Raw genomic sequence first — 20,744 nt, forward strand, 5'->3', positions numbered from 1 at the left:
AGAGTAGGAAAGAGATGGAGTGGAAAATGGAGATAAAGAGGAAAGGAAAGAACGTTGCGTGGAGGAGTCATAGAGGGACTGAACAGAATCTCTCCCCATCTATATTTCATCAGCACGTTTAGAAACTCTGTTTGGTAATTATGTTGTGCAAGTTTCTGACTAATTTGCAATCCAGTGAAAACCCTGACATGGGGCAGCTTACATTCCATATGAGAGCTAAATGCTGTTTAGTTCAAATTTAGGAGTTTGGTTTTTAAATTCTTGTCGAGGAACCAAAAAGTTATCTCTATATGTGACCCCAGTTCCCCGAGCCTCTACTTGTCGATTGATTTGAGATGTCGTTTGTATCTGATGCTTTTCTCTAATTAAGATCAGGCTAGAATCGGTGGCATTGAGCGTCTCCACAAACCTATTGATTGGAATGGGGAAGGAGTCGGTGTTTGTGAGGACACAAGTGACAGGAGTGAAACTGCTGGAAACAGCCAGAGCATTAGACACACCAGATTGAGGAGACTGATGGTCCACAGTTTCCCCACTGCTGGTCTTTTTTAGATCACCTCTAGTTCAACTTAAAGTTGAAGTTTTCAAGAAATGTCTGGTGACATGCTGAAGAAGCACAGACAGTAGAATTTTGGTTATGCAACCACAATAGTGAACTTCTACTAATGGAATCATTTTTGACAGCATCAGGCTGATCATCATTTTCAAATTTAATGTTGCATTTACAACACAGAATGATCTGTTAAGTGACTTCTTTTAAGTATCGATCTGCATCTGTTGTGGTACATCAATACTTTGTGGTGAAATGTTAAAGTGGCATTGATGCCTGGATCTCAGTGTCACCTACTCAGCAGTCTTAAGCTCTGATGACGATACAATAAGCATTACCTCCAATAAACACCACGGTACCACATCTTGTAGCTTTAAATGAGCAATTGATTAGTTCCTTTGAAGAATGATGTAATCTCAGTGTTCTCATGTCCATTTAAAATGTGTTTAAGTGATATATAGTTGAGGAGAAACAAAAGAAAGTCACTTTATCTGGCATTAATAGTATCAATACACAACACGATGTCTTGAAGGAAGCAAGAAAAAGTGAAACAACTAGAAAAGTTTTCTTGTACTTTATTTTATCATGAGCTGAGCATAATGCAAAGTGTTAGGATTGAAAAATGTGCAGAACTGAAGGCAAGATTCCCTTCTAGGCCATCACCACCAGAGGCACATCGCTATTGGCTGCCTCCAGGAGATTAAAGAGAATAATTGCCAGCTGATTGGCTGTTTAATATTTCATGGACCTTTGATGCACTGGGTGTTTGTATTACCTTTATCAGCAGGCATAATAATAGGATAGGCTTTGACTCACTTAAGTAAAACAGGCTTTTTCACAGTACAGGAATTGCTACTCTTCTTTTGAGCAAAAATGAACACAATAGACTGTCAGTATATTTTTATGGGCTATACAATATGACATATGATCATTTGAACTGATCAATACTATTGGTATCACAGAAAGATGTATATATCTGTCGGCGCATAGGTGTGTGTTTCATATAATTTGTTGATTACACTTTCTAATAAGTACTGAAAATGCAGTGATGGATTTCATCTTACATTGTAACTGCGTATAATATTTATATTTTTCAGTGCTGAATACATAATAAACTGAATAATAATAACCGAATAAAAAATAAACCTCCAGTGTAATTTATGCACAATATATAACGTCTATAACTACTACAACTATAGCAGTTGTGGTACTGCAGTTGAGAGCACACAAGCTGCAACAACAGTAGAACATTTATAGTACTACTACTGTTTATTTCAGGATTGTTCATATTTTCAACAATTTAAAATTTTGGAAATCCTTCTGTCTTAACTCTATACAGTAAAACTACTGTGTTTTACCGACACTTGCATGAGTATGAGCATATATGAGAGAGTATATGAGCTAGATGTGCTAGCTCCACCCAGATCAGGGACAGCTGCCATTGATGGTCCCATGTTCGTACCTCTGCCTGATGACACTAATCTCTTTCTGTAGGTGACCTACCTCCTCTTTCCAAATCTGTCGGCGCATAGGTGTGTGTATGTGTGTGTTTGTGTTGTGTGATGGTTGCCGCGGATGTCTCCTCTGTGGTTCCGCTTCGGAGGTCCAGGAATGGTGAGCTTCTCATGGTTGTCACTTTGAGGTGTGAGAGCAATCATTTCCTTGGACAACAGTCCCATCCTCATCCCTGCTTCCCGCCTGCTCGGATTAGTTCCTCTTGCTAAGAAAATTTGCATCCAGAATATTTTCTCCTAATTTATTTTTTCACTATATTTCCAGTTTTCTTTTCTTTCTTTCTTTTTTTTCTTCCATCTGTGTCTCTTTCACTGCCCTTCTCTGTTTCCTTTCTCCTTGTTTTCCCCTGGACGCTGTAGAGCATTTTATTACAGTTGTCAGAAGGAGTAACAATTCTATTGTGGGGTGATTACAACAGGGTGTTTTACCCACAGATCACCAGAGCAATTAAAATCTGTAAATAAGGCTACCCATGATGCCTCAGTCCAAACAATGGGGTCCCATAGGAAGTGTTTGTTTGAAGGAGAACAGTGGAAGTGAGTTTCTCTTCCTTTTACTCTCACTCTCTCTCTCTCTCTGTTTCTCTCCCTCATTAATTAGGATATGCTCCTTCAACCCAACATGACTGTGTCGATGGGCAGCTCTGCACAATCAGTGTGACACATATTTCAGACACAAGATGAAGTTGTTTACTTTTGTGTCAGACCATGCATTGCGCCACTACACTTTTGTTTTGCAGAATGGAAGAGACAATGCAGGCCTAATTGTGCCAGTTACAGCTGTTAGGGAGAGGAAAGAGAAAGACTTGTGCCAGCTACTGTGAAAAGGAAAGTAGGGACTCTCTTGTGCATCTGTGTCTGACACCCGTGCAAACAACACTTACGATAAGGATGTTTTAATGATAACTCTCACAAATTTTTGTTGTATGTTGGTTTTGAGCGCTATTTAAGTAATCTGAGAAAATACCAATTGGCAAAAAAAGAATCAGTCTGACTATGACTCTTAAGTTGAAAGTCCCTTAACTCCTGTCATGTCATTTGGCCTGTATTTCTTCCAATCACTTGGCAGTGTATCACAATTGTGCCCTGCCATAGTCAAAGGACAGTTCTGCCAGGTAATGTCACATTATTTCAGTGAACAGTTGCATTAGGAATCAAGCTATCCATCAGCACAGAGGGATACTGTAATTCCAGTTTAGCCTTTAAACCTGGGTTGTTGTTAACTACCTGGTTCACAGCAGTGCATAAAGTGATGCAAGCACTCTAAATTACTTCTTAATGTTTCTTTTCTTTGTAGAGACAAAAGAGCTCTTTGTAGTTTTGTGGGAAGACATGTGGAACATGTCATGTATTTCGTGTCAGGATGTGTGTGTATCGCTTCCGCAACCGCCCCCACCCCACTTCATAAATTACTCACAATTGGAGTTTGGGCAGGTTGGTAAAGGAACCAGATAGATAGAAAGAGGACGACCGTGGGAGTATTGCAGCTCAACACAGCACCATGATGATGCCAGACTCCAGAGGCCTAACCAGAGGCTATATGCCTTATCAAGATCCTGTTTACAGTCAGCCAAAGAAGCTACCAGCCACCCATTTCCATAATGCTGCCTGCGGTCCTCCGCGGAAACTAATTTATCTGTGCCGGAGATGCACCATGATGTTGCCTGTTCTGCACCTCTCTCACTTTGTATTCTGTATGTTGTGTTTCTTTCTTTTGTTTCTATCTGGGGTTTTTTCCCTTTCTCATCTTATCCTCGCTCCTTATTTACGGTTTCTTTTTTTTCTAACTCTTGATGAACTACTTTTTTTCTTGCCTTTCTTCCAGCCATAACCCCTTAATTCTGTCTTTTTCTATCTATTTGAATCACTTATTGCTACCCAACACAGTATATATAACACATCAGCTTAATTTTTGATAAGGATGGGCGAAGAATTAAAAGCAAAATCAATAAATAAAAAGAGAGTTGCTGCTTAGAGAGATCCAAGAGTCAGTAATTAAACCCATACAAAATTTAACTGAATGGAACTAAATATATGGCACTGCCCGCTTGTGTATTTGTGATCTTGTTTTTACACTCTTGTTATACCCATCTCTGTGTGAGTCTGCCATCTTCAGCTTTCCTCCTTGTACTTTTTTTATCATATGTTTGTGCCGATTTTTTTCAGCTTGAGCCACTTGTGTAGTTGCCATGTTCCTGTGCCTGTACATCAGTGAGCATCTGCTCTTTCAACAAGGTCCCTATGGCCTCAAATGTCAGACCAAGCAGCTGCCAGACAAGTGCATTGTGCAGCAGGCTTGTGTTTTGCCTCCTCCCATCCCTCCACTTCATGTTCTGTGATGTTAACTGTGATTGAAAGTAAGTAGGCAGCAGCAACTGGAGGAGGAATGATGAGAAAGGTCTCTGTTTTTAAAGAATTCTGTTCTTGCAGTACTGGACGGCTGTTCTCCGGGGCTTTTGGCCAGGTGGGAGTAGGCGTTATGTTGTGCATTAGGAACAGCTTCCTCTGCCCCCTTGTGTGAAAGACCACTGCAATGGAAAGCCATTTGTAGTTCATCAATGCTGAGGTCCATGTACTATAGATTATCAGGGGACAAACAGCATGTGCACTTGAATCTCATGTGTGCACATGTTTGAATATGGTTCTGTATGCTTTTGTACACAGATTGTTGATTCCCTGCTGTTTATCATAGTATGGCTAGTGCAATAATATGTCACTGGATGCCCGTTTCAGAGTATACATTGTTTTGTGTATTTCTTTGTGTGATCAAGTAGTCACAGGGTGTGAGCACTGATGCGGAAGAGATGGAGGGTGAAGAGACAAGCAGGTACCCCCCTGGAGGGACCTTGGGGGCATCAGGCCAGGGGTAGCCCCTCTAGCTCCCTCACAGCACACTCTGGTTTGCTCTCAGACACTGCTATTGATTTGTCCACTAGATAAGACCACAGGTTAGCTGCTCTACTAAGTATTGCTCTTTTCACCTCCCTTTGGCTGCAAACAAATCCTGGAGACTGGTTCCATTTGATGTTAGCTGATGTTCCTTTAGACTTTTTTTTTCTACCAACACTACTTAACCATGGCATAAAGCAGGTATAAGCCATCACAGGGCACTGTGAGACTCACTCTTGCCCCATAAATGACCCAACCCTAAACTAGCATACTTCTCTATTGTCTTATCCTGAAGCTGTAGGAAGCCATGAGTTCAATTCTGTGGCAGGTCTACAAGCTGTGAGAAAAGGGACTTTAGCTGTCAATCAATCCGCCTTCATTTCAGGATGCCAGAAAGTACAAATTCTGTGTTAATTCAAGCCTAAAGTAGATTAGTCCAAACCGTAAGTTGAAATTGTGCCTGTACTTTGGTATATGTGATCAACATGTGCAGCAAAGTGTAAGGTTTGAACCTGACAGATTTAGATGGGAGCCAAGGCAACTCTTGATCAGCCTAAGACAGTTCATCTCATTGCCAAGTTCTTATGTGATCGGAAGTCAGTCGGCAGCACCTCAGTGCTCACTGACAGATGGATGAATCAAGTCTTCAAAAGGCTTCGTCGATGACACATTAACATGAGCCGAGCTTCCTAGAGGACTCTGAATTCTGAGCTGTCACAGGTGGCAGATGAGATAAAGCTACTATGCCGCTCTGCTTGTTTCGTAACATAACCTAACTCATGTTGAGAAAAAAAAGTTGGCACCTGCTTGACATCAATTAAAAAGCAGTTTGAGATGTGAGGGATGGCTGTTGTAGCATGTCTTGTATTTTTAATTAAAACAACCTCCTCTGAGTCATCATCAGCTTTTCATGTGTCCGAAGTCAGAACAGGTGTGAAGGTAAAACAAAGAACAGTGAAGAAAAGGAATACCACAAGGGTGTGGGTGTAACATAACTTCCCACGCATCGTAAGCCAGTATGTCCTTACAAGACATTGCAACATGCTTTATCATTGTTAATCAGAAAACTGCAGTGTAGGACAGCAAAATACCAGCTTGTCATATTGTTTGTTTTTCTTTTGCTCTTAGTTACGTGTCATTTATCATGGCAGAGAGCCAGAACTGTTAGTGTGTGGTAAACTGGTTCTCTCTTGGATGAGAAATTGAGGCTGTTACCAGCAATGTCAGTAGCTGAGGGTTGCATGCAAAATTTAACTGAATGGAACAGGCATCATGAAGGATATCAATAATTTTGAATGGTAAATTTTTAGACTACGAGATATTTTCTGGTGCAGTGGCATAGTTAGAAATGTACTGCCTTTTTCTCTCCGATGCATTGCAGCAATTTGTCAAGACATAACAAAAGCTGCCAAAAGTAACAGCTCAGATGCTGTAGTTTGAACACAATTAAAATAATAAAATAATAATGTGACCAGTAGAACCATAAAGCATTTTACTAACCTTTGATCCAATTTTTACTGGACTCTTATTAAATCAGAATCAGAATACTTTATTCATCCCTGAGGAAATTATGTAACAACTGAAACAGAATGCATGCCGATTGACTCATGCGCACAACAAAAGATAATGGAGAAGCACCGAAACTCATAATAGTTTGAATCAAAACTGGAAGCATTTTACACATGACAACCCGGGGGCGATCGTGGCTCAAGAGTTGGGAGTTCGCCTTGTAATCGGAAGGTTGACGGTTCGAGCCCCGGCTTGGACAGTCTCGGTCGTTGTGTCCTTGGGCAAGACGCTTCACCCGTTGCCTACTGGTGGTGGTCAGAGGGCCCGGTGGCGCCAGTGTCCGGCAGCCTCGCCTCTGTCAGTGCGCCCCAGGGTGGCTGTGGCTACAATGTAGCTTGCCATCACCAGTGTGTGAATGTGTGTGTGAATGGGTGGATGACAGGTTGTGCAAAGCGCTTTGGGGTCCTTAGGGACTAGAAAAGCGCTATATAAATACAGGCCATTTACCATTTAACCCAAAGTGTCCAAAATTCCAGTACGTCTTAAAAAGCAGCAAAAACAAAACAGAAAACATGGAAGGTATTAAAAAGAAAGAATTACATCAGTCACTGATACTAACACTACCTAAAATGTGTAATTAATATGATAATTAAATGCAGTCAAAGGATCATGGCAAGTACTGCTGCTAAAAATCATGCCACCCTGCTCGACCCTTTTGTTTAAAGTGTTATCATATCTACCATCTGCATAGAAATTGATTGATATATTAATCTTCTGTAAAACTGTAGAGATGCTACTTATTGAAAACTCTGTTTTAACATTCCACTTTATATGAGACTCTTAGCTACTCATAGCTGCAACTTTTTATCTACTTATCAATAGCACTTACCTGCAACATGAATGGGGAGGACAGGGACTAATTGCAGGGACAAATGTTCCTGACTGTGGGGTTTGTAGTTGTCTGGGCCTAGTCCAGGCCCTGTTTATCTCAACCTCTGTTGGCAGTCATACACACACCACACGCACTATGCTCTGATTTAACCAGAGGCAAAGCCCTCGCAAACCCTCACTCTTTCTCATCAAAGATTCATAAAGGCAAGGTTCTCAATGATTTTCTGTCTCTTCCCGTATTCACAGCTTGTTGTCCTCACCCTCCCTGTCTCCTGCCAGTCAGACAGCGGAAGTCAGACGGAATTACAGCTGAAGTGGCCGCTGGCTCTGTGTGCGTGTGTATGTGTCTATACGTGAATGTTGGTTTCTGTGGGTTTATGGCATGTGTGCTTGCACTGGTAGGCGTTAGGTGCAGAAACGGGGTAGCACATGGTCACAAAGGCAAGGACACGGATGGACAGTGCCATGTTGATGTTGTACTAAAAATGTTAGTAGCCCCCATGTGGGGAAAAGAGTTAGTCCCCACCCTCTCTTCTCTTCCCCTCATTCACTCCTTCCGCTGTTCTTTGTCTTCCTTTCCAACCCCTGAGCCCTGTGTGCTGTGGCAGCTTCCACACTGGATCTAAAACTAGCTCAATCAGAGCCCCACTCACCATGCCCAGGGCACACCATCTGTAGCCCTCTGAGTCCTTCCGTGTGTGTGTGTGTGTGTGTGTGTGTGTGTGTGTGTGTGTGTGTGTGTGTGACTGTGTGTGTGTGTGTGACTATGTCAGTGTGTATTTACCTCCCTATTTATGTGTGTGTCCATTTGTGCGCAAGCTTAGAAGCATGAGTGTGAGTATGTGTGTCTGCAAACCCAAAGCACCGTGCCTCAGCCTGTTAGTCTTGGTACTTACCAGGCTTAGCCAGATGAGGGCCACTCAGCCTGGATCTAATTCCTTCGACTCTGGCAGCACTTCACTCCTGGCTCTTTTTGCCTCTCAAGTGTGCATCTGTGACCTTGGCTGACATCAGCGAGGGTTAAACTGTGGACTTGGAGATGTGGCCACAGTGATTGAGCTGTAAGCTAGTTTCTGGATCAGAGCTTCCGAACAGCCATCTGGGTGTCTGTGGGGCTCAGAAAGAGGTTATCCCTCTCTTACACCCCACAGCTGACCCTGGATCAGCTGTGACAGCAGAGAATTTAGTATGAAGCATCCTCGCTGGGATAGGTGGTACACAGTGGGGATGTTTGTGGAGTGAAAAAAATCATTAAGAGGGGAAACTAATAAAGTTGATCTCTGTTACCATGTTAGCCGTAATCCCTGTGCTTTTATTATGAAGAAGTCTGCTCATCACCTTTGATGTCTTTGTGGCAGATATAGCCCAACCTGTATTGGCTTCAGCTCTTATTTTTTCTTTGTAACTGCTTGAACAATGAACATCACATGCATATTTCTTTTTTCACACACCAATAAAACTATGACTAAGGGTTAGGTTCTATGAAACACAGTCCTCAGTTTTGCCAGTGTGGTAGTTATTACACTGTGTACCGATATTGTCAATACAAACAGAATATAATTAAGTACCTGTTAGACCACAAAGCACTTCTTTTTCAACACCCAGAACACATTTCAATGAGTGATTCACATCATCATGCATCAACTTATCTACATAGACAGGTACTTGAATAGTGCCACCCAAACACATGCACCCCATTGTATTGCACTGTGTGAACCTTTTGCATCCTGTTCTGTGCAGTGCCTCAGGGCCTAGCCTGGCTGGTCTTCCAAACAAATTGCTGGCTGTTCACAACGTTTTAAATGCTGAGTCCCTCTAATTACACTATTTACTTAATAGGGTGAAACAAAACTCGTGTTCACGCAGCAGGAGTACCAGGTGATGCAGAAGTTCAAACACCTGGCGAAAAGCACTCCTCTGGCACGGATGCACAGTATACACATGTGCATGCATGAATGCACACACACACTCACATACTGTGATGCAAATACTCGAGGTTTCTTTCATGGTTGGATTAGACACTTTACCAACTTTTGGAATTTTTTTTTGTTCATACTTTCTTGTTTACTGTGGGAAAAGGCATCTGGAAAAGTGTAGCTCATTAGTTACTGTATACCCAGTCTGACATTTTCGGAATTAGTTCTTCCTCTACTGTAAACAGAGTGAGTAATGCCCATATGGGAATGTGTGCATCATCTCCTACTTTGTGCTACTCCTTTGTTTGTTCATTTTAAAGGTTACACAAAAATGGCAGATATGTTTACCAAATATAAAAAAAAATCCTGCTTTTAATGCTGTATGCATACAGCATTAAAAACAAGCACTTTGCTGTTTGTTTTTGTAGGAACTTTTCAATGATTGTCACGTTATAGCCTATTCCTGGACTAGACTAGTTTATGAGTTTGAAGATTTATGACTGTTTCAGTGGGGCGTGTTTACGATCACTGGTTTGCTGTGCCTATTATGTGATCTCATTATGACAAGCTGTGTCAACATTGATGTGACAGTTTAAATACAGTTTTAACAAAATGTAATATTTATCCAAATATGTTTCCTGCGCTTGAAAAGTTGCTCGTTTGTTCCCATGCTTTGTTTAAAGAGGATAGCAAAGTCACTTTCTTTCTTTAAAGAACTGGAATATACCCATTTATGAAACCCAATATCTGTTGTGCAACTGTTTGAAAACTTCTATCTCACAGTTGTGCTTTAAACAAAGACTCCAAAACTTAACAACACATCCCCTAGAGAAAGAAGGATGACTTGTATCTAGGCAATTTAGGTTACAATACACTATAATTAGCTTTGCTAAGTTGACCCTGCCATTGTCACCTGAAGACAGGTGGGAATTGTGCCTAGGCTGAAACAAACTTATCATATGACTGGGGTCAGGTATTGTCCAGTGGCTCAGTTGTATTGCTTTTGAGGCAAGCCTCATTCATCATCAGCTTTATTGCACCATTCAGATGATGCCCACAAGGCACTAACACTTGGCCAAGAGGGAGGGAGCATACAGTGCAGGGTAGGGAGGGATAAGGGTTTAAAATGATTGTTTTACAAGATCACTTTCCGCACAACAAGTTTTCACAGCAATGGTATGCCATTTCTCTGAAAAGCTAAGAGTTACCGCTCCCAATGCCACATTAACCATCTTCCGTATTCCATGACAGCAGATTTATAGCCTTCCAACGGCGAGCTGCGAAAAAGTGCAATTGCTCGCAGGCTTGTAACCTCTTTACCCTCGTCATCAAGTCCCCTTGTTGCTCCATTTTCTCTCCTGGGCTTCATAAATAAACAGCATCATCAAGAAAAACTTTTAGTGTCTTTTCACAACCATCTCTAATTGGTTTTGCATGTATACATAGAAATGTTTCAACCTGGTATTTAGCCACGTGTAACTGATTTTGGTCCATGTGTTCAGCTAGGCCAGCATTCCTGCATAGTGTTAGCTTTGTGGTATTACTAAAAGTGATCAGAATGAACTTTTTTTTCTTTGATTTGCTTTGTATTTTTTACTTTTCTTCCTGTTGAACAATTTTGTATCCTGGTACAAGTAGGCCACAGCTCCTCTCATTCCTCTCTGGACAACCAGTCAACGTGGAGCATGCAAAACAGATATATAACCTTCATTTTCCTGTTGCTGTTTCTCTAGCTCTCTAGCTCTCTCTCTCTCTCCCACACACACACACACACACACACACACACACACACACACACACACACACACACACACACACACACACACACACACACACAATTTCTCTCTGTGAAGTTCTCTCACAGACATTGACACACAAATGCACACAGCCTTAAGCGGTGATCTGTCTCTTCAACCCTTGCCGGAAAAGAAACGGCCAGGAGGATCCTCTCTGTTTGTCCTAAAACTCCCTCTTTTTATTGGAACCTGTTTGCATTTGAACAATAGTTGTCTCCTCATAAATTTTGCGCCTGTGTTGACATTAGACCACATTCCATCCCATTGCCTGAGGAGGAGAAAGAGCAGGCCAGGGTGTTTGGTAATTTGTTACACTGTTAAGCACCTAATGGACATCCACCTGGTTTTTGAGAGTAGTAGCTGTAGTTCAGGGGCTTGCCTCTGTTGTACCTCAAGACTGCAATAGTATTTTATTGCTGCCAATTATGAAGTCTTTTTAGAGGCTACCTAACTCTGTGTGTGTTTTTGTGTTACATCTGGTTCTCCCTGCTCTAAATGGGGCAGCCAGCCAAACCACATCAAACAATTAGGGTGTGAAGCAGGTACAGACTGTGCAGGTATAACAAAACTTCCCTGTTTCTGTTGTTGACTTCAAGTAACTCTACTAAAAGTACATGGGCCGATGAAAGCTCACGGTCCTGTGTTTCCAACTGGCTGGGGATACCAGTAATGAGCCTTATTTGTTTCATGTGGTTTAATGAACAGTCCAGACTGCAGCTGGCAAGAGGGAGACCTCACAGAGTTTGAGGAAGGTACCCGTGTTCCCTGGCAGAATCATTGTTCCCAGCACCAGCAGAGCCATTGTGGCACGTGAGTGGGTGGGTGTGTTGAAAGGGCCACGCGGCACCCACTTTATCTTTTGCCCCTCCTTCTTGCTCATGCAATTTTGCGTGGTTTCTGCAACCATTAATTAAAGGGGAAAAGAGTGCATCAGATGTTAGTTTTATTAGCCTAGGCTCCTTAGAGGGAATCAAAATGAAAGGAACATATGTCATGCATTTGATGATGCCCCTCCCTCTCCATTTCTCTCCCCACAATTGCCCACCTCACACATTCACAAAGTGTACAGTCAGCAGCTGTCTGCAGACACAATAGCATTTGATTGATCCTGAGGAAACGGTTAAGACGCTGCCCTACCCACGCTTTCTTTCTGGCTGGCTGGCTGGCTGGCTCACATTTTGCACCACTTTACATTTAACGCTGAATGTGGCAGTGATTGGGATAATAGGATGGTGGTTAGGGATCTAAGGCACTGTTCACGCTCTAATGAGGACAGTCCTCAGAGCACCCAGGACCTTGGAGTCCTGGGTGGTGTATGTTGAGATCTAAAGCCTGACACTTAACAGGTTGGACGTTGTTCTGAAAATTATGCCCCTGTTATACTGGCCTCTACACAACATCATTAACAGAAAATTTCCAAGAAAAAGTTTGTGCACCCTTTGCATTTTCCAGTTAATTACTTGTAACCTTAATCTGATCTTAATCTAAGCAATCTTAATCTAAGCAATCTTAATGTAATATGTAAACCACTGTGCCAGTAACTTTTCAAAAGCTACTTTGAGCCACTTGTTACAATAAAGAGATGTGATTGATAATATTAGTTGCAGACATGTCCTTCTCTATCCAATACATATGGAAAGTTTTCCACATTTTGTTATATTTCAGGATTTAAGAATCTTTTTGACATGGATTAGTTTACCAACAGTGTTCCACAATTACATCACAAAAATAAGGTTTTTGTAATATTTTACTAATTTGCTAAAATGAGAGGCTGAAATATCCCATTTCCATTATTAGTACTTGAATAAAGTACCTTTGGTGGTAGCAGCCTCGAGTCTCCTTGCACATTAAGCTGCAAGCTTAGCAAACCTTTTGTTGGAGGTTTCCACCTATTTTCTTGAAAGAATTTCTGTAACCAAATTTGATAACATGTTGATTCACAGCCATTCTCAGGTCTCCTCAGAAATATTCCTTTGAGTTCAAGTCCAGTGTTTGGCTTAGACGCCCCAAGACTACTGCAATGCTTTGTTTATGGAAGACAGTCTTTAGATTTCAACAAGGTTATTCCTGTGGAATAATCTTGTTGTTCATTTTTTCATCCTTGTCTCATTAATAGGTTTACTTAAATCTTGCCAGGATAAGATTCATACCAAAAAAAAGATTGATGTCAGTGGAAAGACAGCAGTGAAAGAAACCACAAAAGAAAGAAACCACAAAAAAGGTTAGAACCACTGCAACACAGCTCAGGTTTGTGCAAGATTGCCTTGATCTTCTAGGGAAATGTGCTGACTGCAGATGAAAAAAAAATGATGGATTTTTTTTTTCTTTTTTGTTAGAAAAATGCAGGTACATTCAGATTTTCATTTACCTTTAACAGCCTGTTCCATAACCGATTGCTCAATATGTTTAATAGAAACATGAAAGGTACAACAGCGTGTTATTAGTTTAGTCAGATCTTCTATAATTAGGATTTGGAAGATCACATCACTGCTGATGAGAAATTCTCTTAATTCCAAAGATATACCAAACTGTCTGTTGCCCTTGCAGCTTGCAAAACACAGCACATGAATAAATACTGTCTGCCCATATCTCTTAGCCATTATACCGTATCAAATCACATACAAAGACAGATGTGCTTAATCACTCATTTCTTACACAATATTGTATATATAGAATGTAGATGGATAATATACTTCTTTCTTCTCACTCCTTGGGACTTGATTGCATGCCTTACCTTCAGGGGCAGGCTGATTTATGAGACACATGCCTGTTTTTTCATGACTTGTTCGATTGCATTCTCAGCTATCGGGCACATAGGCTGCCAAAACCATAAAAATTCACACCTGCACAGAACTCCTAGTCAGATGAACATCAGGCAAAGCATGGGGAAGCAGGTGATCTGAGGTATGCTGTTTCCCTTGATCATAATCGCAATGACATGATTGATTGATGTTCATTGTATCTTTACAAAAGCCTTCTTTTTAGGTCCAGTTTGAACGTTGCGTAGGGCTTGGCACACGCTTTGGTCGTGAATCTCGGTACACCACCCATTCTAATACTGTTCTCTAAGCTTGTGTTTTTCTTTTAGTTGCTAACGATACAAATATGAAAAGTAGGAAAAATATAACTTCAAGTTCTCACAAGTTTTAAAAAGATATCTGCCATTGCCTAATCATGTCCTGAATGTACCGAATCAAACAGCCCAAGCTGTCTATTCCCATGTCATTACAAATGACCTTCTGTAGAAATAATGCAATAAGTGTTGTCTCCTATCTACATTCTCTGGGTACTTTTTCACTTGCCCTGACACAATTGTGCATTTATCAGTGTAATTGCATGAGTCGGAAGCACTGATGTTGTCTATTAGGCGGATTTCCATCCTGTTAAGAGCAGAGGGCCTTTTAATGTATGGCCCTGGTTGAGTGTACTGCTACACAATTACACACTGGCCAGAGATTGAGTGGGCTGATGATGCTGTTGATTGGGATGGTGCTGATGGCAGTGATGATATTGGACCACCCTGCACTCTTCTAACAAGCCTTTCAGAGAGCATCTAAGAGGGAAACAACAAAGTGAAACTGAGGTTAATCATTTTATTTACTCCCTTTTTCTCTCCCTCTCGTTCCCCTACCTCTCCTTCTGCCTTTCCTTTCTTTAACCAAGTGATGGAGCTCGGACCATGGAGCGGGGGGGAGGAAATCGATAGGGAGCGCATTACAGTAAAACGTATTGATTAGGAGACCTGCGAGCAGTGTGTTGGTCGCAGAGATGGTGGAATGATGCAATGCTTAAAGGAATTTATCCTTTGACTTTTACATTAACCTTTTATTGACTGCTTTGCCTGTCCATAATTAACACTCACTTTAGCTAAAGTGGTTAGTTTGAGCGCAAAGGGGGCTCCAGCCCTTATTGCAGCAAGGGCCGTGGCGCTCCCACCCCAGCCGCAGTTCAAGTGCACTGTACTGCAAGAAGGGAAAGGCCTCTGAAGAATTGAGGCGATAGAATGCTAGATACCTTTCACATTAGCATACCATTTTAGCGGGGGCCTGCTAGGCTATAAGGTTTCAGGGCAAATTGAAATGAGTGATTGTATTGCCAATCTCTCTTGACCGAGCGCCAGATGGGATAGTTAGGCCCATATCTGTCTGGGGTTAATCCATTGGAACAGCCTGGACTCACAAACACAACCTCTCCCTCCTCCACCCACACCCTCACACGCACATACACACCTCTTTGTCTTTGACCTTAACTTTAAGGTGGACTGTTCTGCCATGGGAAAGTCTTTTGGTGAGCCTTGTTTGTACGCCACTGTGGCTTAGACAGAATTTCTAGCAAGAGCCCACGAGAGCTTAAAGCACCTCGCTTGATATTGACTTTTTGTTTGGTTCCATTTTAGCAGTCAGGGGACGGTACTCTGTGAACAGTGATAGACTGTGTAAAAGTGCGTGCTGAATTACCTACACTATATTATCTTTGATAGTCTTCCAGTCTCGATATCTTTTATATCTCTGGTAAACCTGGCACCTTCTATTTGCAAGCTAATGCTGCAAGATCTGTTGTCAAATAAATGCAGTATCTCTGTTGAAGTGAGCTACTCAGTTTTTTTTTTTATTGTATGTAGCCTTTCATTATGAGTCAGGGAAGTAGAGAAGAAGCAAGTGTTTTCTCTCATAGCTCTGGAGTTTGAATACTTAATCACACCAAATCAAAAGCCTGGGTTCCCTTGGTCTATGGTGTCCTCAAGCTGATGTCAGCAGAACCACAGTTTGTGTGTGTGTGTGCATGCTGTCTGGGTCAGTTTGCACTTGCACACTCTGTAGATACGTATGCCAGCCATGTCCCCCTCCTCCTCCTCCTCCTCCTTCTCTGAAGTGGTGCTTCCTTTAATTCGCACCCTAAATAAATGATGAGAACATTTAAACACACGGCTCGTCGCAAAGCCCCAAGGTCGCCTAATCGTATTATTTATGAAGTGATGTGCTACATAATGGTACTTAGTGCATGTTAACAGATGCTATTATCAGGCCCTGATCCAGAGCACAGAAGATATATTGGACAGTGGATGTTAATGCTGCTCCTCACCACCATAATGCAGGAGATCCTTAAAGGGCTAACCGCACCAAAATGCAGCACTTAGGCAGAGGGCCAGTTAAACATTAAGTGGCTCATGTGAATATATATAACCACAAATTGTGGCAGCCCTCGGTTGTCCCCTAACACTTGAACATTCCCTCATCCCATCCACAACCGATCCTCATATCCTGCTGTTCAGCTCTCTGTGGCCCCTCCTTCAGTCACTAACCACAAGGTGGTGGTGACTGTGTGCATTTGTCTGTGTTATGGGTTTGTTCGGGGGGTTTTAGGGTGTGCATAGGGTAAAGAGATATGACAAGACAGACCCTGGCATAATGATTGAATGGAAAATATAACTGACCCCGTTTCTGTAGATAGGAAATCTTAGGTCACTATTCACAAGCACACAAGGACACACTACACACGCAACATACAAATGCCATCCTCCAGCTCTCCCTCTTGCACCTCCAGGTCAGAGGTCACCCTCATCTGTCAAGAAGCAGAGGGAGGGTAGATTTACAATGACAGCAGAGAGCAACACAGAGTCACAGCAGTAAATATTTACACAGGTCTAACAAAAGATGTGGCTAAGGTCTGTAGGGGTTCCAAGCATGGTGGAAATTACAACTAACCTCAGATTGTTAATCATACAAAAATCACGCAGTGACATGAAGAGGCAGGATTTCTCACTGCTCTGTCATTATTGCAACAAGAGAGAGTGATGTTCTTGTGAAAGCATCCTGCAGTGTGTGCCTGTATGTTTGTAAGATGAATGGGGCATTAATCATGATACATGATATCATGGTTTCCCATCACCTTAATGCTGTTGCAACACTTCACTGATGTGTCACATCTCTGTTTTTCTCATCTCCATTCAGTTCAAGTTTTACTGGCTTGGGAGTTTCCAAGTATTTCAGTAGTTCCAAACCAAATTGCATGCAGACACATCATTTAAATGCCCTCAACAATATCTAGTGAAGAGAAAAACATTTCTTTGTTTATTTGTAATAAAACTGCATGCTGTTTCTTTTGTGGATCATACAGAGACAAACTTACTCTCCTGTCCTGCTGGTTCTACCTGGACAAAGTATTACTGTGAGTCATGAAAACAAAAGGAGGCAGAAAACTGTTAAAAAACTTGCTTCTGGTCAAACTCACAATAGAGATTTTGGCTTTAAAAACAAGTTTAAACACACACATGCTCACACACAGACATCATTGCCTAAACAACTTGACTTTTTTTGGAAATTACGCCCTTAAATTGCTCTTCATTGACTAGATAAAAACACGATAGAAAGATCTCTGTTTATCTTTGTCTACTAGAGTTCCACCATCATTGACAAGTATTAGTTAGTGTTAGTATTTACTTGTAAACACATCTCATAAAACTTTCAGGTGAAAGCCTGGCTTTGGCAAGCTGTAGTAGGATGCAAATATAAATATAAAAAATAAAAACATGAAGAAAATTTTGTGAGTGGGGTGAGACGTGGCCTTTTGGTGATGAGTCTCTACCTACTTGTGCTTTAACGGGAGGGAGGAGTAAATGGGATTTTTTTTGTTTCCTGTGTTCTGTCGCCTCAGGTGCCACTCAAGTCTGGCCCAGACATTGCCCCCTGAGGAGGCCCCAGTGGACCGGCCCTTCTGGGGTGTGGATGACCCCAGCATGCCTCTGCCCTTTGATCTGGCTGACATCATTAACAGAGTGGAGTCACTGCTCTGGAGGTGAGTGTAAGATTTGACATGTTGAAATGTGTTTATGTACACACTGAATACATGTATCTATCTCATGCAGCATAGATCTAGTCGCAGAGGATTCACTTATTCATTCATTACCCAGCTGTGGTCATCTGTGAACAATGCTGTTGTTTAATGTTATGTAATATTAGTTAAATTGTCCAAATGATTAAGTAAACCAAATGACGTTAAAATAAATAAATAATTCTAATTGGCGTTGACAGACACTGGTATTTTGGTTTCAGTTTTAAGCTTTGGAATCTCATGCTTTTAAAATGGTATGGATTTGTCACTTCATGCACAACTAGACACCTTACATGTTGTCATACTTTAAATATGCGCACCTGCTCCGCAAGTCGTGTCATAGACCCTTGTAAAAATTGTGAGGAATTTCTTGGAGTTGCTATTTGCATTGGCAAATACATGACATTGGGTGTAATTGGTCTTCCTGTTGGCATGAATCCTAGGTCCTGCTGATTTTGCATGGAGACATCTATAGTCTTTCGTTGACCTGCATCTAAAACACAAGTTAACTTCACATGAGAACTTACACGATATCTGATCAAATTTGACCTCTGTCCATTTCTTCTCTTTCTCTGACAGGATGTAAATATGGATAGAGGAAACAAGGAAGCAAGAAAAAAATGACCCACCAGCTTTTCTGAATGATCCCCACATTAGCTGAGGGGACAGACCAGATTGATTTCCTTTTGATTAGGCCATCTACATCACCCCCGACTCCACCCTCCACTACCCCAGCTGACCCCAGCATCTCAGTCACCTCAACTTGGATTGGCTGGAAGAAAACCAACACAAGAATAGTGCTTCAGTAACATGCTAACAAACGCAATGCTTAGTACCAAGCCACTAGTGTCACAACGGTCTAACAAAACATATATGGAACCCGCATTTCAGTGTTAACATACAACATTGTGTTACTATTTATTATTTCAGTGTACTTTGTTACCTAATCTCATGTAACCCAGACATGCTTTTGTCAGTGGATTGTTCTCATTCTCAGTAGTCATAGTACAGTACATACATATATGCTTTCTACTTGTCACACAGTGTTATAATACAGTATAGAATGGTAAGAAAACTCACTTTGCTCACAGGCTATTGCATTCTTCACTTGTGTATAGTGTAACCCTTTTATTGTGTTAAGAAGTGAAATGAGCCAGAAAAGACCAAAGAACGATTATAAGAGGATGGTTATGAATGTCATCCAATGGAGTACATGAAGAATGTGTTGTTAAGTGTTTATGGTGCAGTGGTGTGCTTGTGCCATATTAGTGTGTGTGTGTGTGTGTGTGTGTGTGTGTGTGTGCGTGCGTGCGTGCGTGCATAAGAGCCTTCACTCTCCCAAATGTCTACATGAAGGCGTGTGTGTACGAATGTGATAGTGTGTGAGCCTGTAGGCAGCCTGCCAGTTGTTTGTTCTTGAAGATGTGCATATGGAGAAACAGAGACTAGCAGCAGGGCCCCTCTGCTACTGCTCTGATGAAAGGCAGCATTGATAGAATGACCCGGAACACAACCGCCGTTTCTCATAATTACAGCTGTTCAATCGCTTTTAATTACTCTTAAAGTGTGTAGAGCACCACATTCCCCTGTAATGCTGCAGGCCATCTAGAGAGTGAGAGAAAGATCCGGCACTTCTGACAAAATCCACATTCAAAAAAGCTAAAAAGGGTGGAAAAGGGGGCCGACGTCAAAGCAGTGTAGCAGCCCTCCTCGTTTGATTTCTTTCTCTATCTAGTTCATGATGAAGTAGAGATGCTGTTTACTATTAAAAATGCAGAATGCACTCCTTTTTTTACTTCTGAAGTTTTTTCCAAGATGTTAATGGTTGCCAAACGCTGTTCTTCTTGCTTCTTCTTTTGCTGCGCCTTTGTTGTTTGTTGTTGTCAGAGAGATTTGTTTGTAGATTGGCAGTAGCTTTGACTTGTTTGAATCACTCTGTGCTCCCTGCGCCACAGCTTGTCTGTCTGAAGCAATAGGAATGGCAGTAAATAAAAAAAACAGTGTTTTATCCAATGATCTCCATTCTTCTCATTTTTTCTAAATTGCAAATGGACAACAAATATGGTGCACATGTTTCTTCATTCGTGTGTGTGAGGTTCAAATGTCGATCGACTGTAGTTTTACTAATATTTTTGACCTTTAAACCAATCCAATCCATGCAGGCATGTGTGTCAATGCCTTCCCACTGGGTTGAAGGTGAGTTACTGAGCTTTGAAGCAGCCACTTTCTAAATACTCAGGATTCCACAAGACAAATAAGGCAGCAATGAGAGAGATCCATAGTGTAATGGTGAAGCTCACTGACAGGAGCATGCACGTTATATGCACAGTTGTCCTACCAGTATTTCCTGATAAGTAAGAAGTTAAAAAATCATATTGAAGATGCTTAGAGTGTGAAAAAAGTCCCATTTAGTTTCAGCACAGCACTGTATCCAGAACCTTAAATATAATAAAAACATTTGAATAACAAGATAATAAGCCCAATAATTCTCTATAGACAAAAAAAGGAAGCATTTGTGTCGGGTATTTTTATCTGTTTTCCTCTGACTCAGACCTCAAAGGAAACTGTTTGAGTAGCAGTGCAAACATCTTCTACAACAGATTGATTGATGGATTAACTTGATTGATTGAGTGATGTCATTCCCTGCAACGAAGTGATGGCTAATATTCTGTATTCCACTCTGAAACCTCAACTCCACACCTTTTACAAGCCGCCATCCCAAAGGTTGCTTATGCTAACTACTTCCTGTAGTGGCTGAGTGACTGAGTGATGGATGAGTGTGGAGCGTTCTCCCCTCAGGGGTCGACTGAAAAAGGTCACCACTTGAAGAGACAATTACACAGCACTG

General features: G+C 41.5%; 1 protein-coding gene across 2 annotated transcripts in view; it reads left to right on the plus strand.

Moving 5' to 3' along the window:
• The window catches only part of fto (FTO alpha-ketoglutarate dependent dioxygenase), a 113,037-nt gene extending 94,237 nt beyond the window's left edge, over positions 1-18,800 (plus strand). Inside the window, exons 9-10 of one of the 2 annotated variants that reach the window (XM_085363910.1) lie at positions 17,720-17,860; positions 18,476-18,800. In XM_085363910.1, the coding sequence (XP_085220036.1) occupies positions 17,720-17,860; positions 18,476-18,482 (148 nt within the window). In that variant the 3' untranslated portion in view covers positions 18,483-18,800. Of the gene's footprint in view, positions 1-17,719; positions 17,865-18,475 lie in introns of those variants that run through there. The other variant, XM_085363839.1, reaches the window with a different exon arrangement.
• Positions 18,801-20,744: the final 1,944 nt, after the last annotated feature.

Source organism: Diplotaxodon limnothrissa, linkage group LG1 (genome assembly GCF_057381915.1).
Source record: "Diplotaxodon limnothrissa isolate DT_005_m linkage group LG1, D_limnothrissa_male_GT1.1, whole genome shotgun sequence".
Lineage (NCBI taxonomy): Eukaryota > Metazoa > Chordata > Actinopteri > Cichliformes > Cichlidae > Diplotaxodon > Diplotaxodon limnothrissa.